This window comes from Strix aluco, chromosome 6 (assembly GCF_031877795.1).
Source record: "Strix aluco isolate bStrAlu1 chromosome 6, bStrAlu1.hap1, whole genome shotgun sequence".
Lineage (NCBI taxonomy): Eukaryota > Metazoa > Chordata > Aves > Strigiformes > Strigidae > Strix > Strix aluco.
In genome coordinates this window covers 14,813,891-14,837,528 of record NC_133936.1, presented here as the reverse complement: position 1 = coordinate 14,837,528, position 23,638 = coordinate 14,813,891, and the positions used below count along the sequence as shown (strand labels likewise).

Below are 23,638 nucleotides of genomic sequence, written 5' to 3'. Positions count from 1 at the left end.
TCAGGCTTTTTCAGGTCTACAGCTAAAGCTTCTATCGATTTCCCATTTTGCTCAATAATATGTGAGGCTTCAGTGTTCAAACTGGGGTAGTTAGCTAACAAGCCATTAACTTCACTGTTTGGTAAAAACAGTGGATGGAAAATAAACCCTGCTTGGTGTTCCTTAATCATGAGGTCCCTTAACTACTATGGAATATTTCTAATAAAGCATTACACAAAAAAAAAGTAAAATAAAATGAAGGTGCAGCTGCACATACAGAATGTTTTTGTCCCACATTTTTGCAGCTATAAATGTTAACAGGAAAAATAGGAAAAATTGATTTGTTTTGTATATTTGTGAAGAGATACTCAAGCTAAGCGTGTGAAGCATATACTTTTAATATATAAATTTAACTTGTCATTTATTGCTTCTTTTAACCAGTAAAGAAATTTTGGTTTATCTGTCTCTTTTGGTTTCAATATGCATTTTAAGGTGGAAAACAAAAAAGTATTTTGAGGTCTCTAAAGCCTGGCTAATGTCTCAGTTTTAACTTCGTGTGGTTAATACCTTAAACTAAGCTTCTTGCCATGCTGGTCAGTTAAAGAACCACTTGACAGTTCTGTAGGAGTTGAGCACATGGGTTAACATCTTTGCTTGTCAGTTTGCAAGTGTTTTCCCTTGTTTTCTTTCAAACATGGAATGCCATACCTTTCCACTATATTTAGCTTGTAAATGATTGGATTTCTGTGTGTGTATTTGTAAATGTTTGTGGAAGTCTTTAAAGTGGAGTTAATCCACTTTCTGAAGACTACACAATTATGAGAGGTCATATTATGTGACGTGAAGTGATATTTTTTTGTTTTTATTTCTTGGAGCAAGTTAATATTGGGAAATACTTAATGTTTGGTTTCAGTTGAACTTGAACTAGGTGGTTTTGATAAGTAATTTTGATGAATGTTTATAATGAATGGATATGGCTGAAGCTCTACTTTCAAATCAGAACTACAAGAAGGAAACCAGATGATTTTTATAATAATGTAGGAGGTCCCAAAATGGAATAAATTTATAAGAAAGCAGAAATGAGGTTTAAATTTTCCACTCAGTGAAAATTTTTTTTAAATAAAAAGACTTTAGAGCCTAAATTCTACAGCTACTTTCATGCTCTAAGGGGGTTTTGCTGAAAGTTTAAGCTTGTGCTAACATCCTGCCATCTCAGTAAGTCTTGTTTGTTGTCTCACTTCAATCTCTGTGTCAGTGGAGTTTTATGGCAGATGTAACTTGCCACTTGATATAAACATTTATACTTCTTTGAAATAGTCTAAAACATTTGAGTGAAATATGAAGGACCTAAATTGAATAAACAAAAGATTCATTCTGAGATGTTAACAGAATATTTGGGTTTTGTTGGAGAAATTAAGTCATTTGGAAGGAAATGTGTTTGCAGTTTCAGGTTTGTTGAGGTTCTTGTCATAGTGTTTCTGTTGCCACTTTTTGATGGGAAATAGTTCTTGTTTTAAAGTGTTCATCTGTTCCTTTTGTTGTTTCTATCTCCCTCCTGACTTGAAAGAGGGAGGGAAGACTACATTATTTCTAAAACAAGCTTTTCTAACATCATAATTAAATAAAACTTCAGAAGTTCAAGGGAAGTCGGTCAGAAGGCATTCGACATGATGGAATCCACAACTTTTATTTAAGAATGTGACTCCAAAATACTAAGAGCAAATATGTTAATTTAAGTGAAAACAGAATAATATCAAATACTCAATGAGAATAAATTAATTTTATCTACTTGGAGTACAAATCATTCTTATTAAGGTACCTCCATACACAGATGTAAACTTCAGCTTTTGGATGCTATGTTGAATAGTTCTGTTGTTCACGCTCATTCAAAACACTTCTTCCCTTCTTTTTAAACTTTAAGTTCAACATAAATACTGGAAAATAAAGCAGGTAGAATGTGAAATTTGCAGCCTTTTAGTGAAATATGTATAACTTCATAGCCTGTAGCTATTAGTTTAAATTAAACTAGTTTAATTTACAAAGTTGAATTATTATTTCACTAATCACGGTTTAATTTCATTCCCATAGGAGTTTAAAAAATAGCATGCAAAATATAAAGTTTTAGTTTTGCACTAACTGAAAGTAAAATGCATTAAATTGATGAAAAATGGTTAAATAACTTAATTTTTAATTAGTGTTTTTTGTTTGTTTCTTTAAATAAGGTACCAGTATTTTTTGCAAATTAAGCAGGACATTCTTACTGGAAGGTAAGATATTTTTGCTGTGTTAAACATTAAATGCAACTTGAATTGAGAAAAAGTTAATGGTGAGGGATTTTACCAGCAAAAATAAAAATATATTTAAAGTAAATTACTGTTTATGCAAGTAGAAGTGTGTATAATAATTATCTGTCCAGTTTATTGATAGACTATGAAAAAACGAGGCTTTTCAAAATAAGCAAATTTCATATGAAATATGTAATTTTATATATTTCTCATTTTAAAAACAAAACAGATTGCCCTGTCCTTATAATACTGCTGCTCTTCTGGCATCCTATGCTGTTCAATGTAAGTATAGTTAATATTCATGTACCTGTTAGTATGGAAATATATGAAAAGTAGCAGCAATTAGTTTCTGAAAAATGGAGTTTGTGTAGCATTGTATTGTGATGTTTGTGGACATGATGCTACTTTTCTCATGATTAAGGAAATACGGTTGGTTGGTTTTTCTCCCTCAACATGTTTTGCTGAATTAGATATGGAAAAAATACTGGTAATGCTCTCTGCTTTCCTTCTATAAACCCATGCAGTTAAAAAACCTGAAAACAACCCTCTTGTGTTTCTCTGTATTCTGAAGTGTGGGGTTGGGTTTTTTTCTTGAGAATTATACTAAAGCATTTTTTAGACACTTAAACATTTTTAACATATCATACAGTGAACCTCCAAATAGGCGTGGAAGAGGGAATTCTGGTCATATCTGGCCAAAAAGTTCAATAACTGTGTTGTCAATTTTAAGCCATCCAGTGAGTAGATAAGGCCTGAAGACTGAGATTTAGTCCTCTTCCTCTCTCCCCATTTTCCTTCATAAACTTAAATTGTTCAGTGGGGAAAAAAAAAAAAAAACAAAAAAAACCCCAAAACCAAAAAAAACCCAAACAAACAAAAAAAACCCAACAAAAACCCAAAACAAAACAAAACAAAAAAAACAAAAAAAAAACCCAACAAAAAAAAACCAAACAAACAAAAAACCAAACCACAACAACCAACCACCTAAGAGACTGTTCGGCACTTAGTTCTTGAAATTTGTGATTATCAGAAATTCAGTTTTAGAAGCAACCCTGATATATCCATTTATATTAATGTGTTTTTCTGCTGTAAAAGATACTTGTATCTACATTTAGTACTATGTATACTTTGTACAGTATCGAAGAAAGAGTGCCCATGTTAATCTTTTCAGGGAAAAAAATGTATCGTAACGTTAATGTAACATTTTATGCATAGTTTTGATAAGTGGTCACCTCTTTCCAGATCAATCAGTAGAGCAATTTCTCTTAAACAAAGCTCCCAAACTTCAGCTACTTGGAAATAGATATGTACTGCAAGTGCTGTCATGCTGTAGGGCTTTGCCTTTGAAGAGATGAAGTATTGGATAATGAAGCAGGCACTATGAAAAGTTTATAACATTTTAAGCTTTTAAGAATGCCGTATTTTTATTTTTCCAGTGTTGTAGAAGTGGTGTATGTGCTGTGTATTGTAGTTGCATTTATATATATCCTGCTGCCCTTAATTTTTTCAGTGTGCAGACTTCTGTCTAATGATCATCTGTGCATGCCTATTACTAACTCTCTCTGGGTTTAGCCCTTGGTATTCTTTATAAATATAGGTAAATAGCAGATGTAGATCTCAGACAGTCCTGTATTCTCTGTGGTGGATTTTAGCAAGACATGCATTCGATTATAAAACCTGGTCCTATTTTCCAATTTTTAAATTATTTAAAATAGGATCTGTTTCTGGAGATGCAAGTACCCCAGACTTCTTTCCTACCTTCCCTTCTCTTGCTTATCCTCCTGCTCCGCAAGTGCCTTCATCCCCATTGTCAGTTCTTCCATGCTCCACAAAAGTATCAGTAGGCCTGCCCAGGATGCCATGTCATGCTGTGTTGCTGTGAACTTTCCAGTCTTCACAGGTTATGTTATTTATCTATCACATAGATTGCAGATATTTAAAGCTGAATTTTTTTTGGATTATGGTTAGCCTCAAAGCCTGTATTAGCAAATGTATGGTTTTTTATTCTGACAATAAATTAGTTTTTAATTTATTTCTTATAAGAAAGAGATTATCTAAATGCACTTTTTAGTGGTTTCAAGTAAAGTAGTTTCAGTGTAGGTGTATGTATGTGTACTTTTTCCCATACATACAGCTGAATGTGCAAAAAAATATTTTTCTAATGCTTCTGAATATATCTTGGTACATAATGAGTTGGTGGTTTTGGCAGATCTTAATGAAGAAATAGCAGTTGTAGCGTTAAAAATAAATGTATTGCGTAATCACATGAAAGCAAGCACAGGTAAAATAAAAAAAGAAAAAAATCAAATACCTTGAAGTATATTCTTTAGTGCTAGCCATTATGACAGCATTTATGAATTAATTTGTGTATTAAAAATCAAACATTTTATAAACTTCCTTCATAAGCACCTACTCAAAGCTTTCTTTAAATTATCTCCATGGTATTCACTGAGAATGTGACTGTTTATTCAAAAGGGAAAAGGGGAGTTCAAATGTTTTCTCTCTTTTTGTTTGCTGTAGATCATAAAGTATGGGGGAGCAGACTCTTGTGAATTTGGGGGCATTGCACAATGCCAGGTACATCAGTGATAAACAATAACCTCTCTTTTTAATATTTTAGCCGAGCTGGGAGACTACAACCATTCAGAAAACTTGCCAGGCTACCTCTCAGACTATTCTTTCATCCCTAGCCAGCCTCAAGACTTTGAAAAAGAAATAGCAAAATTACATCAGCAGCACATGTAAGGATTTATAGCAGAAGATATTGACTGACTTTGTCAAATCCTGACTGCTGGTGCTGTGCTATTGTATAAAAAAATGAGTATTTTGTCTTAAAGGTTTCTGGGGGTTTTTTTGGGGGTTTTTTTTTGTTGGTTTTTTTTTTTGTTGTTTTTTAAGAGTACATTTAATGTGATTGATTTTTGTAGATTGTATAATAACTACCATTGATACTCTGCACAAATAAAATGTCTATGACAATGACAGGGAAAATAAGTGAAAAAACAAACATGTTAAAGGTACACTGAAGACAGTATTTGTCTGTATTACACAGGATATTAATTTAGCAGTATATAATTTCTTTAAGAGTTTTTTTCATTCTTTGAGAATGTTCTGTGCATAAAGGCTTTGTTTTCATGGTGCTCTCACCAGTAAACAAGAGTTATTTTAGCAGTAACAAAGTCCTTTTCTTCAATATCTGCTCTTTCCTGTGTGCAAGTCTGTGACCTTTCACTAAAGAGGAAAAGGCAATGAAGCAATGGAAAATATTTTTTTTTTCCCAGTGTGTAACATTGTGGTACTTTTTCAGTGATGGTTCCTTGATATTTTAGAACTTAAGTGCTTTTTGTTCCAGTTAAATTTAACAAAATGTAAGCTATTTACAAAAATATTTGCTTAATTGGGGCATGTTGTTGGCTTTAGAAACTACTGAATGTTATCTTACATTTCAGTCAATGGCTTAGCAAATTCTTTTTGGTAGGGTAAAGAAATTAAAGTGAGTTGATGGTAATTTAAAGTTTAAGGATGACCCTTGGAGAGAAATTGCAGTTATCAGTACAAAATACAGGACTGCAAAAGTAATTTCCAGATTCTAGAGCTCCACAGACATTTAAATGATGCAGTGCCTTAGAAATAAAATGTGTGCGTTTGTAAGCTGTGTTGAGGACTTTTGTCAAGCCTTTGTTGATGTGGAAGCACAAGGTTTTTTCTGTTACATTTTTTGGGTTGCAGGCTGTTTATGGTGTGAAAGGAAATTCAGATTTCAGGATGGAGGTAAAAGTAGTAAAACAGATGCAGATTTTCTCTTTGAGCTCGCTAGGGAGCCTGATGTCGGGGGTTATGTTAGAGTGTTTCTGATTTAGCCTCTTTCTTTCAGAGGGTTGTCTCCTGCAGAAGCAGAGTTCAATTATCTCAATACAGCACGTACCTTAGAACTTTATGGAGTTGAATTGCACTATGCAAGGGTAAGTTTGGGTAAACTAGTATTGTAATGTAAAAATGGACTCTTCTGAGCTTTATGGAAAAATACTTATTTTTAGTGAGCCTTCCTGGCTGCTGCTTACAAAAGAAAAAATAGAAAATAATATTATCTTATTAGGTGCCTAACTGTGATTTACCAATTTCAGTAGCCACTATTTCACTCTAGTGAACACTTTGCTTATTTGGACTTAGTTATACATGTGTTATTCAGGTTGAGCCTTGTCAGCCTGAATGCCAGTTCAGCTGGCTACTGGTGAATAAGAAAAATGTGCTCATTGAATGTGCTTTTGATATTTAAGGATCTGTCAGCTTTGAAAAATATTTAATTTCATTCTGATTAGAACCAAATTATAAATCATTATCATTATAGATTATGGACTGTTAATGTAAGGTAAGGGTACTATAATTTGATATAGTGTCAGTTTTATCTGGTAAAGCAAGTAGCTTGAGGTCTTGACTAAAACAGTCTTAACCTGTCAGTACAGTGCTACCATTTCTGCAAAGCCTCTGAATATAATTATTTTTAGTAACTAAGACACCTCATTTTTTTAGATATTCTTGTCCTATTCCCTAAGGTTAGAGAAACTTGTAATAGAATTTGAAATGTACCCCACTTCACTGCTGTCTGTATCCTGCTGTTGCACACATATTGAGAGATCTATAGCAGGTGTTTGATTAGAGAACAAAGATATTTCAGGAAAAATGTGCTATTTAAACATGCTTACAATATTGTTTGTTTTAGAATCTCTCCTCTCTGTGTTCTAAGATTGCAATTTCCTTTCAGGTAGGAATTTTAAGTTGCTGGTTGCTTTTAGTGTAGCAAATGTCAAGCCAGTCTATTAGTGCTGTTATTTGTAATAAACTGCTAGAATACTCTATATTGTATATTTCTTTGAAGTTGATGGAAGACAGAAGATCTAACTTAAGAAATTAAAATTCTATAAAGAACTCTGAACAAACATCTGGGCTTGTCCTAAGTAGGAATGAATAGTTTAATTCTTACTTGTCTTATTAAAACACATTTCCTTCCATTTTAATTGAGATCTATTTTACTATGGTATTTATGTATTTAGAGAGAGAGAGAGGAGAATGAATATATATGAGGTTTCAAAGATACTTACATTGTTCTTCAAGTAATTTTCTCTTTTCTTTTAAAGGATCAGAGTAACAATGAAATAATGATTGGAGTGATGTCAGGTGGAATATTAATTTTTAAGAACAGAGTACGAATTAACACCTTTCAGTGGTAAGGACATTAAGCTAATGTTTTTGTTTGGTATTTCAAAACATATTTTTACCACTACCAGTGTCACATGCTTTAAAAGAGACTGAAACTTAGTTGTAGCATATCAAGTTGAAGTGATTTACCTCATGCTGTGCTGTGGGTAATTTTATGATGGGGTTTTGTCCTGTTCTGCGAGCTGTGCTGTTAAATGATTGTGGTGCAAACTATATGAATTGTAACACATTTTTTCTTCATGAGTTTGAAAGCATACTTTATGTTTAATTAACTACATAGCCAGAGCCTGTGTTATGGTTTAGCTCACAGTCTTTAAAGACATCTGAACTTAAAAACACTAACGTGGAGAGTGATTGCTCTTACTTGTTTTGTCACATATAACTTAATTGTGCTCTGTGCGTTAAATGTAATGTAGGCATGGCACGTGAGGATAACTGAGGTGGAGCATTCAGGTTATTGTCATCTCTTCATTCATAGATAACCATTTTCATGATAAGGATCAAAAAAGTGCATTTATTGCAGAAAATGCTGCCATTTATTTCTCCTCTTAACTGAAATAGTTTGTAAAGCTGTTCTGTAAACATGGAGTTGTCCTCATTAAATATGTTACTCTAGTTTTCAGTCTTCTTAAGTTGGGATCCTGTTCTTATATATTCATATAAGAAGGGGAAAGATCTAAGAGAAATCCTGTTCTGCACTATAACTTCTGTAGTGACTCTATAGAAGTGCTCTAGAGAAGTTATGTCACCTTCCCCAATGCTTTTTTTAGTTCCCTCAGAAGTAACCTTCCCTTGGTTTCCTTTGCCTGCTTGGAATCCACTTTGACAGCCTGCCTTATTACATATGTCGTTGAGCATGCTATAACAGCATTCTGAGTGGGCGAAGTCAGCCATATGAAATAGACACTAGTTTACCAGGCACAAAAGCTGTTTGCTCTAGAAAAATTATGAAAAGTTTTGCATTTTCATTTGCTACTAATGTGTGTGCTTGGGCAGTGCAGCACTGGACTTTCCTAAAGTTCTCGGCTGGTCTGTCATCTTCGTATGAACAGATTAAATTGATTACCGCAATTGAAACTGGAAATTTTTTTCTCTGAATTCAAACTGTTACAGGCAGTTGAAATCCTTGTGTTTTTGTTGTTTTCTGTTAGCACAGGGTAAGATCTATTACTTATAATCAGTGACCTGTTTTCACTTAGTAAGTTCCCTTGCAGAAATTGAAAATGTTAATCACAATCTTGATCTTTCCAGCAACCCAATGAACTTCTGAGACATTCTGGTTTTCTGTGCTAAGCTTAGTCTCAAGTTTTCTTGTATGACATTATGTATTCTGTGGTTTATCATGTTACGAAACAGCATGGATAGTCAAATTTTAGGTAGATGTTTGGAGAGAAAGAAAAAGCAAAGCTATGACATAAGTGTTATCCACAGCCAGGTACAACTGTACATGGTAAACATTTTGCTTGTAAGCATTCAAAGAAAAGTAAGCCTGAGGCAATTACAGAGCATGTAAATTTTCAGTCTCCATGGTTAGTTGGGTAAATTAAAACAGGATCTTGCAGTGATAAGTCTGGAACTACCGTACTAGTCAGTCAGACCTGCCTTTGTAACAGTGACATGTTCTAAGAAAGATATCCTTCATCTGGTAAGAGTTTTGAAGTCTTAGAGCCATTTCTGGGTTAAGGCTGCTTTATAAAATGTAAAGCTGTAATAATCAGAAAGGTTTTAATTTAGGCTGCTTTTACTGCTGTTATTTTTGGGAAAACAGTAATAGTAGAAATAGGTTCTATAAAACACACTGGTAAATTACTGAGTACGTACAATGTAAGTCATAATTAAGCTACATGTCCTTACTGGAAGCTAGAGGTTTCTGTGAGCTCTGCTTCATATAGTTTGCATGCCAGGGATGCTGATCTAAATTCTTAGTGTGGTTTTTGTGTGTGTGTAATTACCTAAACAGTTCTTCTTTGTATTCAAGCATATCAGCTGACATTAGGGATATTAATTTCTTCCTGTGAAGACTATAGTACCAACATAATTGGTCTGTAAACCTCCTCCCCACCATTTCATCCAATTATAGGCTTTCTTTTGCTATAAGTAAGGATATGAAATGTCAGTTCTCACAATATAGCTCAATAGTAGACCTATTACCTTTCCTTTTTATCCATAGTCATGCAGCTGCACCAGTGACACCAGTACTGATACTTTTTCTTCTTGCTTCCACTTATTCTTGCTCCTGTGCAACTGGAGCTGTGTAGTGTCTTCCCAGTGCTTTATGGCTACAGTGGGTGTTTAGATATCCAGTACTCCTGAACTCCAGTACTTTTTCAGTACTCCTGGGCTGAGTTTTAAGACAAGTGAGAGGATAAGCATACATGTATGTGGGAAGAAATAAAGGTTTAGCTGTATTGCTCAGAGAAGAATTAAGTAAAATGTTTTTGCCATCTCCCTCCTAATTTGATATTATGTCTAAATTGCGCATGACGAACCTTATGATCATGGGGAGAAATGAAACGGGAGGGAGACAAGGCAGGTATAATCTAAAACAAAGGAGACCACCTTTTATCCAGTGTGTCCCAACTTGATCTTCCTGTGTTGTAGGTAATTCCTCTTCTCCCCAAACTGTGCTACCAGGCGCAGAGACCTGGGAATCCAGGGAGTAGATATTGTCCTTGAAGACCAAAGGAGAAGAGCATGGAGTAGCTCAGCCTTTCCTTTGTTCATCTGTTGAGCAGTGGACACACACTTTCCTTTGCCTCTCTTTTGCAGTTGATATACCCCAGAAAGCTTTGTTGTCTTTCACATCCATTCCCAGTTGCAACTGCATTTGTGCTTTAGATTTCCTAGTTTTATCCCTGAATGCCTAGGTAGTACTTCTGTGTTCCTCCTTTGTCATCTGATCCATCTTCCACATCCTGTAGACTTCCTTTTGTGTTTGAGCTCAGTCAGCAGTTCTGAGTTCATCCAAGTTGGCCTCCTCCCATGCTTGCATTTTTTTCTAGCACATCAGGATTGTTCTGGATTAAGAAGATTGTCCTTTAAGATTGGCCACCTCTCCTCAGTTCCTGTGCCCCAAAAGGCAGCTTCCAAGGGATTATGCCTACCAGAGCTCTGATCAAGCTGGAGTTTCTTCTCCTGAACTCCAGGGTTGTTTAGTCTGCTGCATCCCTCCTCACTTCCCTCAGGATATTTAGTTTCACCGTCTCACAGCTGCTGAAGCCAAGTTTGACTACTAAATCTGAACAATCCTTTCTTGGTTGTGAGTTGTGCTACCAAGAGCGTCTTCCCTAGGTGACTGGTCCAGAACCTGTGTCAAAGAAGTCTTGGTCGAGAAATTTGCTGGATTGCTTGTGTCCTGCTTTATCACCCTCTGGGCAAGGGTTGGGGCAGTAAAGTCTTTAGTGAGAACTACGGCTTGATATCATGAGACTCCTTCCACATGTTTGAGTACAGTCCTCACTTTAGACTAGGACTTTCAAATATATCTTCATTTAAAAAGATGTATCTCATGATTTAGGATGTCTGAGATGACTGGAGACTAGAAAATCATACCAGGAAAATATTCTTGATGCTTGCCTCTTCTTACCCTTTTTCTTGGATATGCACCATTGCTGACAGTCAGAGAAATGAAATATAGGCAGACATGCCTTTAGCTTTGGCTGAGGATGATATTCCTATTTGATGACTAGCAGGATATTAGCAGTGCACATGGATTCTCTCTTATCTGCTGTATTTTTCAAAAATAGCTGAGATTCAGCTTTGCTGAGTCATTTCTTTGTACTTGAACAGTGATTCTTATGGGTTGAGTTAGACATTATTGGCTGTTATAGTTTTGAGTTTGTTCCAAATGGTTTCAGGCTTAAAAGGCAGGTGACTTCACTCTGCCTAAATTATGGGGTGAGATTGAAAACCAGTGTGTATAACTTTCATCCTGATCATTCTCCTTGAGTCTATAAATCACCAAAGGCAGTAATTTCTTTAGCAGAAGGGGCAGGGAGGGGAAGAATAAAAGGTAGTAGAATGTTTTTGTAAATAAAATAGTTTTGATTTATTCTCAGGTTCTCTGTTGGCATGCTAAAAAATCTGATATGTTGTAGAGTGTGTACAGTTCAGTTTTTAAAAAAGGTATATATTAAAATATTCTTTAATTGCCCTGTACCACAAAATTTTAGAAAATTATCCATAACATACTTCTGGTTAGCTGCAGCCTAAACAGTCTAATACAACTTTTTTCTGTTTTTTCCACAGTCAGACTGCTATAATCTAGTGTCTATCCCATCCAGCAAATTTAGGACCCATCCCTAATTATTATTAAGCAATTGCTTGTCATAGTAGGTGCTAAGAAAATTGCTGCATTGCCAGTGGCATAATTTGATTTCAGTAGATAAATTGTAGCCCCCTTTATAGTTTTTAATCCTTGAGAAATTAATAGCAACAATTTGTTAAGAGTAAAATAAAAAAAACACAAACGAACAACAAAACAGGGCAAAGTTATAGCAGCTGCTTTTTATTTTTAACTAATGGCAAAGCTAGGAAAGAAAAGAGAAATGGGAAAAGATTTAAATAAGCATAATTTAAAGGCTAATATTCACAAACTCCCTTTGTGTTATTTGAGATAGAAACTCTTTCAACAAATTAGGACATCCAAGGTAGGTTCCTGCTCTGAATAATCCCCTGGAGAAAACTGTCTCCATTTGATTTGTTTAAGATGATAATTTCTATATATAGATACACAACTTAGGTGTCTGTTAATGTTTTGCTTCTCATCCTTCCTAGTCTAGAGGGCTTTTTATTCAACAAGGTGATTAATATGCAAGTAGTAATTCCAGTCACTATTGAGGTCCCTGTATATTCTTCATGAATAAGCTTATCTCAAAAATTGTAGCACCATCTTCACTGACTTTTTTTGTTGCTTTGGGGTTTTTTTGGTTTGGGTTTTTTTGTGGGTTTTTTAATCCTTCTTTTGTAGCTTTACCAAGCCAATATAATATCCTGAAGTACAGGGACCATCAGAGATGACAGTTCAGATTAGTAAGGGTGCTCTGTATAAACATGCTGTGTAAAAGGTTGATTGTAACCCCTAAAGAGTTTGCTGTGTAATTTCCCGCGAATTAACTGCGTGATCTAGATTCCCTTTTGCTTTGAGTTTCATGACAGTTGTCAGTGAAATCTCCTTTGAGTGAGATAGCATTTGAATTTAATGTTCTACAGCTTGCAATATCATATCATTTGTTCCTTTTCAAAGTCATGGAAGTTACTATGTTTTTTCTTGTTAGAATTGTAACCTTGCTTTTATTCTTGACCAAAATAGTACTCCTCTATATTTAATAAAGGATGCACACTATCCTAATATTGCATTTCTCTGAAAAAGTATATACTTAGCTTATGATGGAAACATGGCCTGTCTTTTCTCCTTTAGCATAACTAGCATTGCAGTGACCATCCAAAATTGTCTGGAATTACTGTCAGCATCTCATATGTTTATAGATAACCTGCAAGATGAAAAGATCTGTAGTCTGATTTTTCCCTGTCGTGATATTTTAAACGTTTCTTCTTCCTCATAGTGTGATGATTTTTTTGTTTTGTTTTTTAACTTCATAAATACCAAGATCTCAAGACCTTATCTCTGTGCTTGTATCTTGTCTTAGCTATTGTACTAAAACAAGTTTTGGTTATATTTAAAGACATTTAAGAACATAGAGAAAGAATGTCTTTCAGGTGAAGTTCAAAGTATTCATATTCTAAGAGATAATGAAAGTGGTCTCAGAAAAGAGAATGTCTGGTTGGAATGACCTGGGGATAGAATAGCTCTTTGGACTTCGGGACTGTGAAAGGTACTTAAATTAGCAAGTGCCTTGGGTTTAGGATGGAAATAAGTGAATTTGATAGATAACATAAATATATGGCACAAATTTCAAATTATGCAAGCTATTTTATATAATCTTTGATATCCTAGTTTTTCGTCTATGGAAGTTAATTGAAATCTGTTCTCTCTGGGAAGTATATTTTCAGTAGGTGTACTTAAGCCTTTAACCATGATTCAGTATACTAAGTGTTTAAATATTGTGATTTTATTTTTCATTTAGGTTGAAGATTGTAAAAATTTCTTTTAAGTGCAAACAGTTTTTTATTCAACTTAGGAAAGAATTGGTGAGTACTGTCTTAAATTTCATCTCAAAAAATGAGAGCAATGAAATTTCTCTGTACTGCATGTCTGCATTATACTCACTGAGACTATGTTGATTCTTGCCTTTATCTGCAATTGAAAGCCCAGTTTCACCAACATTCTGGATATTTCAGTTCTCAAATGGGCCATTACAATGCTTTATAAGACTTGTTTTCATTTGATTTGCCTTATATTTTAGACATTTAGTTGGATATTTGTATGCAGGAAATGTAACTTGCTTATATAAGACGAATGTTGAAGAAGTTGAAAGTAAATCTATTAAATTTAAATTTCAGAAGAAACCAAATTAAAACTAAAGGCAATGCTTAATGCTGCTTCAGTTGTATATGTGCTTGTAAATAGATGTTTGATTAAAACATGCTGATTTGTATTATTCAGCTTTAGTAATACAAGTTGGCTTTATTTCTTACATTTAAACAGAAGAGATAAGAATGTCTTTGCAGTTTTAAATTATATATGGTAATTTTTTTATGCTTATTTCTAAATTTGTTAGGGAAAAAGTTGAAACTTTCTGTGGAGAATGTGTATGTTTCACTGCTTGTGGTGTGTATTTGCTATCCTGTGAAGCACCACAGGACCATGGCACATTTAATTCAGCAAGAAATGGATTGTTCCATGCCTCCAAGAGATTAGTCTAAACCCATCACAGACATATCACTGGGGAAAGATGGAGGAATTAATTAAAAATATGACTATGTGATTAACTCATCAGATTAGTTAAAAGGTTTTATGCAGTTCTTACAGCTGAAAGGATTTAAAGGCCTGCAATGCAGAGTTACTGACTAGATAAAAAAGATGGATTCAAGGTAGACATGCATCCTGAGTACTATAGGACTAGTTCCAGATTTAGAGGCAATATGATTAACCATGAAAAATATAAGGAGGAGACACCTGGTACATTAGATCAGGCCCCAGTGGCTGGTGACCAGTACTAGCACTGAAAACAGGAGTCAAACTGTATATCTTAAAATCATAACCTTTAAAATGGCGCCCAGGAGTTTGTAGTTTTCACAAACAGAACTACGTGACCACATGCAGGAGAAGTTTAAGCCGTGTGCTCAGAGCAGCGTGAGTAGCTATCAGTTCAGAAGTAGAATAAGAGGAGTTAGAGGATTTTGGAGTAATTATGTGTAGAAATAAGTGAATTTTGGCTATTACATGAAATAAACAGGAGTATCTGTCAATGTGAGCAGACATCATGCAACGTGAGCAGAAAAATGGTAATGATATAAAAAAGGGGCAGGGGGGAATATTTTATCGTGGTGATACAGGTATTTCTTAATAACCTGCAGGAGTTATAGGCTAGTTCTCAAAGGCAAACTGATCTCTGACAGCCCAGAGGTCAAATTTTGTCTTGATACCTGTGTGTGTATCTTCCATTACAGTTGCAGGTATTTTGTATTTAGATCTGAGATGAGAATTTGGGGTTTTATTTGGAATTCAGAAATTATAAACTGCAGTTGTTTTCTAAATCAGAACTTGAGGAAAAGGCTGTAGTAGCAGAGTTCAGGACCTTGAAGATTGAGATACCTAGACAGAAAATTGGATTGGGTACTGTACTTGAGTGTTTTATCTATTTTCTCCAGAAAAATAATCTGCATATAGTTGAAGGTAGTCTAAAGATAGCTTTCTCATCTTGTTTTTTTCTGTTGCTTTTTAATACTCTACAGAATGTAGTATATGTAACTAATGTAATTTCTCTTCTGAGACATCTTATCCAAGCCAACAAGTTAAAAAGCCTCATACTGTTTTTCTTTAAACTCTATGTATCAGATGAAAACTGATGGCAAGAACTTAATTTTCATTCATTCCAAGTCATGAATATCTCAAGATCAAAGCTCAAATTTGGCTTCCAAAGAAGGCATACCTAAACTAATTTTTTAATCAAACCTAATATTAAAATCGTTATTTCCAGAGTTACTTTCCCTGAGTAGACTTGTAGGATAAGACTCATCTCACCTATATTCAGCTTCAGTTAGGTTAAAAGAACATATTTTCTTTCATGATAATTAGCTAACCAAAGCTAATCATTAGACTTCCTTTATAGTAACCAGACCCATGCAAAGGGTGAAACATCTTGCATGAATTGCAAGTATGTTTTAGGATGGATTAAGTTCTCTCTGGTGGTATATGCTTACTTTTGCTTTCACTCCCATCAACAATGAAGGGAGCCTAAATGGCTCTTTTTAGGCAGCAGAAACTAGGTGAAGTGACTCAGTGATTGCACATTTGGTATGTAAAATATCTCTGGTCTAGTGCTTTGAGTGTATGTTTAGAAGCACCGATTTATGATATGGCAGTGAAAATACATTCATGATATGCTGATGATGTGTTTCAAAGTTGTGTGTAAATATAAAACAAATTGTACAGCTGAGTAACCATATTTATTCGGATGCAAAGCTGAGATGCTATAGGATATTAAATTAATGGACTTGGAAGAGGAATTTTCCAGTGTCTTTATTTTTTCCAAACTGGGCTACATATGCTTTTAAGTAGTCCTAAACAGGTATTTTTCAAATACTGCTAATGAGTGTTGAGACCTTTTAATTGCAACTGTCCTCAAAAGTGTAAGTGCCTTATCTTTTAATCACCTATTAAATTTATTCCCTGACTTGGCATTGCTTAGAGGCATCAACATAAGTAAAGAATTATTTGCCTACTTTTAATAGATTATATCTGTGTTTAAATAAATCACTTAAAGGAAGTCAGATGAAGCAATGCAAGCTGGTTGTGTATTCTGACAATTACATAGCCAGAGCACACATCGACTGGAGTAGATTTTATTTCCCATTGTTTCTTCATGATATTGGGGTGGGGAAAGAATGTTATGTGTATGACTTCTTCATCCAACATTAGGTGTCTTCTGAGCCATAACTGCAATGGCAGGTTTTTTCACTATATTTTTGTTTATTCTGCCAGTTCCATATGCTGCTTCCATTTACATGCCTTGAAGCTGTTTGAGAATAAGTCAGTAGTTTCATTTTTCTAGATGTTTCCCTAAGCTTTTCTGGTTTTAGTTAGTTGCACCCTTGGCTGTTGCAATGTCAATAGTCAGCATCAAACTTAATGCTGTCCAGCATACTTTAGTGGTCTTGATTCTTTGAGAGCCAGATAAGCTGTTCAGCATGTTCTTTTGCTCTTTCAGAGACCAGATGTCTACTGAAAAGTTACTTCAGTCTCTAACAAAACAGTATCATAGGTTTTGTCCATAACCAAGACCTGGTTTCAGTGAGTGGCCAAAATATATATTTTTTTTTAATTATAGATCATGTATCTGAAGTTTGTGCTTTGAATTTTTTCTTCTTACTGACTTTTCGAAAACGAGCTAGAATCACAAGGTGATATATGGGCTTATTCAACCAAGTGCGTACTTGATCTTAAGTAACACTGGCATTCATTAGATGCCTGTCTGATTGTTGCCGAAGCCTAACGAAGTTTCTGCTGTTGGGCTTTTGCATGAAAAGCCAATACTGTTGGCACAATCTGTGTGGCATTTAAGCTTCCACAGGACTTTTTTCCACTAATCATGGAATATCTTGAGTCTCTGGAGCATCTGCCACTTATAAAGTGCATGTCTCTTTGTCTCTCTCAGAGATGGGGGTAGGGAATTTTTGCTGTGTTCTGCGATTTATTTTTTTTTGTTTAGGCAAAGTGAAAGAGACCCACTAGAGAATATGTTTTTCAACCCAGTTTCTCTCCTGAGCGGTGAGAGATCTGCTCTGAAGTGCCTGTTTCAAATCAGGCAAAGGTGCGTTTGAATGAGTGTCCCCACCCAAGGTGAATGTTCAAGGGCTGAGCTGTTGTGTGTGAGAGGGGCACCAATAATCATTCTGCTTTGTTGTTTGGGGTTTTTTTTCCCCTTTTAATAAAAGGAATGACAAACATGACTTAGATTTTACTTTGCCCCATCCCTCCAGTGTTTCTTGGATTCTATAGGTAGTCTGCCATATGGGGTACATTTGTAAGGTTATGATTTAAATTAACATTTAAATAAATTTAAATTTAAATAAATTTAAATAAATTTAGATTTAAATAAACATGGTGGTATTTGGCTTACCTGTAGTTTCACGCTTGGGCCAGGAGCCTCATCACTGATATTGCATTCCAGCTGCTTCACGTTTTCCCCCTCTGTAGCAAGCAGACTGTTTTCTCTAAAAGGAACCATGGACACAATTAGTAAGATATAGTAATTTCAGAGCAGAATCCAACTGTGACTCCCTGAGGTAGTGTCCTAGCACTGTCTCAACAGACTTAAAACTCTGAAACACCTGTATGTCATTGTCATACCATGGAGAATTCAGCATCTTCCTGGAGCCTTGTGCTATAAAAACATTCTTGTAGGCTGCAGTATAACCATCCTGTTATTTTATGTGCTTTTGGCTAAAGTACCATGGACATTATAAATGTTGCCTTGGGGTCTTACGCTGAGCCCACACTGATTCAAACTTAGTATTTTCAGGGAAAACAGGGGCAATCTTATTCTAAATCCAGCTACCAGACAGCAGTAGAACCAGTGCTTTGCACCCCAGAATCATCAGCAAAGATGAATTTCAAGTGCCCAACTTACATTTGGATATTACAGAACCGGCAAGGGTGGATAGGGAAAGGATGGGTGCACTTTGGAGCCAATATCTTGTACTCTTCTTTACCTTAAAGATTGATTCTTATCTGTAATTGAGATGAACGGTAGGGTTTGAGAATCAGTTCTCTCTGGGCTGCAATGAAAGCCTTAAAAGCTATGAATAGACCTATTGTTAAGGTACCTTTAAAGCTCTAACACACTAAATTCCTGTGAAAGTGCTGTTTCGAATTACAATTAAGCTGATCTAGCTGCAGCTCCTTCTCATCATGCGATACCAGCTCCTCCTTCATGCTTCATGCCTGATCTAGTGATCAGATTGTGGCATGAGAATCAGATCAGCTCGTTCTCTGGAATACAAACTAGGGGAAAACAGCAGGATATTTTTTTTCCCCCCCAACCTGTAATTATTATGCTTTGAGTGACATGAAAATGCGTGATCATCAGCTCATATAACTTGTCAAATTCTCTTTTCCGACAGTGTAAAAGGCTGACAGCATTAAAATTTGCTACACTGTGAGAACTTTTTGTTGGAATCTAAAATCTTAGCTGGTTCGTCCTTCATCCAGATGAGGCAGTCCATAATTTTACATGGTTGCTCTCTTGCAAAATAGTAATGTATCTTGTTTATGTTGTTGTACATTTACATTGTTGATAAAGCCTTTTTTAACTGAATAGGTAATGGACTTAATTTCTGTTACCTTGTTTGTGACTTAATTTTTAAGTACTTCTGTTAACATGTCTAGAAAATACAGGGAACAGTTGGCAATACTTGGAAATTAAGAAAAGAGATATAAGTAATTTTTGTAAATTCAAGTAAAATACCAGATTTTGGTTTCTTGTATATAATTTCTTGAATTCCAACAATAGATACCCCAAATTTGCTGTTTACTTCTTAAATCCATTTCATTCCATTTAGACTACATATTAGGAAGCACTTCTCTACAGAACGGGTTGTTAGGCGTTGGAATGGGCTGCCCAGGGAGGTGGTGAGTCCCCACCCCTGGAGGTGTTTAAGAGTCGGGTCGACATATCGCTGAGGGATATGGTGTAGTTGGGAATTGTCAATGTTAGGTTAATGGTTGGACTGGATGATCTTCAAGGTCTTTTCCAACCTAGACGATTCTGTGATTCTTTATCCTAAATTCATCATGTGGCTGAAAATACAGTGTCGTTCTTAGCCATTAGTCACAACGACTTCCCAAATACAACACTGGGAGAAGAGTTGCAGGTCTGTCTATGCCCTGTATCTCAGCAAATCTAAAGATGAGCAGGCCAGCAAAAGCTTAACTTCGAAAAGGAGTTTACTGCTAACTGAAAACAGTTAAGGTGTGCTAAATGTTATGAAGAGAAAGCAGAGTCCTGATGATGTTTTCTGACCTGCAAAGGTTGTAATCAAGCTCCCTCAACAGGCAGAATAGCTTAGCTTGCTTTGCAATTTTGCTTCTTTCCTTTACCAGGAACTGAATTAATCATTTAGAAGTAGGCACATCAATTGCTCTTAAGATCAATACTGGTTCCCAATCTCTAACTGGCATGTGTGCATGACAATTCGTTGTCTTAACTCTAGAAACAGGGAGGCATGTTGTCTCTGAGTTCTTGAGTCTCAGAAATTTTTTAATGTAGTTTGGGTCCTACCTTTTGGGACTATTTCTTCCCATCTAGACTTGTTTCAATATCACTAAACAGACTTAACTGTTGAGCAGGCTTATTATTTTTTTTAAAAAAAAATCCTTTAAAGAAAATGTAGAGGTATTTTAAAAGGGTTTTTAATACATGAAGTTAATGTAAAATTAGAGAACCACTTCAAAAAGCATAATAAAACCCCAAAGCTAACAGTATTTATCTTAATTTCAGAAGTAACTGGGAATAATTTTTATCTGAAATAAATTTTTCTCATTTTTAGCATGAATCTAGAGAAACGTTACTGGGATTCAATATGGTGAATTACCGAGCATGTAAGAATTTGTGGAAAGCTTGTGTTGAACATCACACGTTCTTCCGTTTGGACAGACCGCTTCCCCCTCAGAAGAACTTTTTTGCACATTATTTCACTTTGGGTTCCAAGTTCCGGTACTGGTAAGTGCTGATTTGAAATACATGGGAAGGAACATAAGAGAATAGACAACTCATCAACAAACATAGGGAATTATTTAGAATCTATATCAAAAGGTGTCATAATTCAAGTAGCTTTTGAATCCTGCAACTGTTCCCCTCTCTTGTTGGTCTAAGTTTCAAATGTCAGTAATTTTCTAGGATAGCTTGGAAATATAATTATTGTATTATTAGTGGTTGTTATTGAGCTAATACTCTGAGATTGTCTCACAGGCTGCATTTCTTTGCCTGCTTACCTGCTGGGTTACGTTTATCTTAAAAATGTTGTCTCAGAACTTCAAAGTCTTTGACCTGGTATTTTTGAAAACTGGTGGATCTCAGATCTTGTGTGCAGCAACAGCAACAAAACAGACCTAAATAAAGATCAAATAGAAATCAATGAAAAGAAGGTTGTACAAATAAAGCCCACTTAAGCTAGATGCATACAAATAGGAACTAGGTGAAGACAAAAGACATACATGTTCTGCACCAAAACCAGAGGTTTAGAAAATGAGGATGAAATTAAGTCCATAACTTTTAAGGATGAACTTAACGTAATAGACAAAAAGCTTGGAGGTGCAAAGAATGACTATGGAATAACTATAAACCCCAAGTATAATTTCTATTCTAACAATGGCGTGGGTAGTGTTGGTTTTTAGTGTTTTATGCTTTTTATAAAAAAGAAAAAACATCTCAGTTCAGTAACTGAGTTAACTGTCTCTGCAAGTAATGCAGAATGCTGATGGCTTCAATTCTGCCTGAAGTAAGGAATAATGGAGCTACTAATAATCATCTGCCTAGAATGGCAACAGTGTCTGTGACGTACAACGAGAGATGATGAAAAGCTAGAAAATACAGTAACAGACTGTTTCTGTTACACTTGTGAATTGCATAAATGTATAAAGAGGAAAGTAATTCAGTGGCTAAATTCTTATACCATCTGTTTTTCTGACCAGCATTCACAGCCCCCATTTGAGAAACAGCCTTCTGTGATCCTGAACAGTGTTTGAGACTTGGTTCAGTGTTGCTGTAGTGAATTTAGGGGAGCTTTTTCATTTCTGTAAAGATTTTGAATTTGAATCGTTGTGGTTACTATTGCAGAATAGCTCTTTGATGATGACATTCAACTTATGTTAATGTAAGATGAAAAGGGAAACTGCATAAAAATGAAGAAGGTCATTAAAGTTAATGAAGCAGCCAAAAGGCTAGAATTTCTGCAAGTAGTTTGAGAGATTGTTTAGAGGCAGCCTAATAGTAGTAACATGGCACGCAAGGAGAGGTTAAGGGCACTGGGCTTGTTTAATCTGGTGAAGGAGGAAGCTGAGGGGGACTTTAGTGGCAAGCCTAAAGCTACTTCAAGGGCAGTGTCAGAAATGGAGCCAAACTTGTGCTGGTAGTGGCAGGTGATAGAACAAGGGGCAACAGCCACAAATTTCACCTTGAAGATTCTAGCTGGACATTAAGAAAAGTTTTTGGGTTGGTTTCTTTTTTTCTAGGAGGATAGTGCATTACTGGAACAAGTTACTCAGAGAGGTTGTGGGATCTCTATTTTTGGAGGCTTTCAAAACTTGGCTAGACAAAGCCGTGGCCAGACATGACTTAGTGTTAGCAGGAGACTGGACTAGAGACTTCTAACCAACATTTCTATGATTAAAATGAACTAATAAAATACTAAACTCCCAGCGCTAGACAAAATTATCTCCAGTTTTGAAGAAATCAGACACATGAAAGTGTTGAACTATTAAATATGTTACGTAATCTATTATTTCCATTGGACTAAAAGATTCTAATGCAGCAAATTTTAAAGCAAGTTTGTTAGTTTTAATTAAAAAAAAGCTTCCAGGAGGGATCAAGAAGACTACTGATGAGAAAATCTGACTTCTGTATATTGTCCTTGGATTTTCAAAGTGGTTCTGAGACTATTCCTCAACAAATACTCATTAAAGAAGTTAAACTGCCAAAACATGAAGAGTTTTATTGTATATTAGCAACTGTTTTAACCAGATGGGAGACAAGTAGGTCCCTTCTTCACAGTGAAGGGAAGTTACCATTGAAGTGGTACAGGTTTTTGTAGTAAAAGCTGAAGCTGACTGTAGAAAGTTTCGGTGGTATGTTGCAATGAGGGGTGAGTAGGCAATAAAATGGTAGATCAAGTTCAGAGTCCAAAAATGCAAAATAATCTACACAGGGAGAGAAGAGAGGAGGAACATCAATTATAAATAAGCTATTACTGTCTTGGAGCTTTGTATTTCTCTGAAAACATTAAATCAATTATTAGTAGCAGAGGAAGTTAAGTACAGGGTTGAGAGTTATTGGAAAGGTATAGAGGAAAATACAGATAGCTTACTGCTTTTTAGAGTTAAAAATGTATAAACCCAGGAAGTTAGCAGGCAGCAGGTTTGAAAAGAGAGATTTCTTAGAATCACAGCATGGCAGAGGTTGGAAGGCAGCTCTGGACACTGTCTAGTCCAATGTGCCCAGCCAGCCAGGTTTGAATGTCTCCAAGGATGGAGAGTCTGCACCATCTCCAAGCAACCTAATCCAGTTTTTGACCACCTTCACAGTAAAAAAGTCTTTCCTGTTTTGTGGGGTGGTTTTTGTTGTTGTGGTTTCTGTGCCGCTCCCCCACCCCCACCCCTTCTGTTTAAGTAGGATATCTCATATTTCAGTTTGTGCCCATTGCCTCTTGTTCTGTCTCTGTGCTCCCTTGAGAAGAGTCTGGTTGGGTTTTTTTTACTTCCCTCTTTAGGCATTTATACTCACTCATTTGATCCCCCTGAGCCTTCTCTTCCTGAGGCTGAACAGTCCCAGCTCTCTGAGCCTCTTCTCATACATCAGATGCTCCAGACCCTTAATTGTCTTTGCAGCCCTTTGCTTAACCGGAGGGACCCTGGAACTCAACACAGCACTCAAGATGTGGTCTCACCTGTGTTGAGTAAACCTGCTTTCCAGCCACTTGGCTCTCAGCCTGTGCATGGGGTTGTTCCTACCCAGGTGCAGGTCTTTGCATTTCCCTTTGCTGAATTTTCTGAGATTCCAGTTGGCCCATTTCTCCAGCCTTCACACATCCAGTATTCCTGTAATATGAATGGAAAACAGCTAATTATTCTTTGATTTCATAGTGTAAATGTCCCTGTAAGGGACAGAAAAGAGCAGAGTTGTAACTATCAGTATCCTTTTAGGACATGTATCATCTGACTCTGTGCTTTGGTCTGAAGTTATAAATAGGGAAGTGGCTGCAAGAGGGAGTTTTGCTGGTATTTTGCCACCAATTCTTAACTGCTGATAGACACTCCA

The 23,638-nt window shown here is 35.8% G+C and overlaps 1 protein-coding gene across 3 annotated transcripts in view; it reads left to right on the top strand.

Moving 5' to 3' along the window:
- Positions 1-23,638, top strand: part of PTPN4 (protein tyrosine phosphatase non-receptor type 4) — a 121,043-nt gene that overhangs the window by 55,958 nt on the left and 41,447 nt on the right. For 2 of the 3 annotated variants that reach the window (XR_012623771.1, XM_074828788.1), the window contains exons 6-13: positions 2,202-2,246; positions 2,494-2,546; positions 4,885-5,005; positions 6,139-6,226; positions 6,985-7,026; positions 7,400-7,488; positions 13,568-13,631; positions 20,154-20,326. Coding sequence is in view for 2 of the 3 variants with exons in the window: in XM_074828788.1 (XP_074684889.1) it covers positions 2,202-2,246; positions 2,494-2,546; positions 4,885-5,005; positions 6,139-6,226; positions 6,985-7,026; positions 7,400-7,488; positions 13,568-13,631; positions 20,154-20,326 (675 nt within the window). In the remaining variant the exon portion in view is untranslated. The remainder of the gene's footprint in view (positions 1-2,201; positions 2,247-2,493; positions 2,547-4,884; positions 5,006-6,138; positions 6,227-6,984; positions 7,027-7,399; positions 7,489-13,567; positions 13,632-20,153; positions 20,327-23,638) is intronic. The other variant, XM_074828789.1, reaches the window with a different exon arrangement.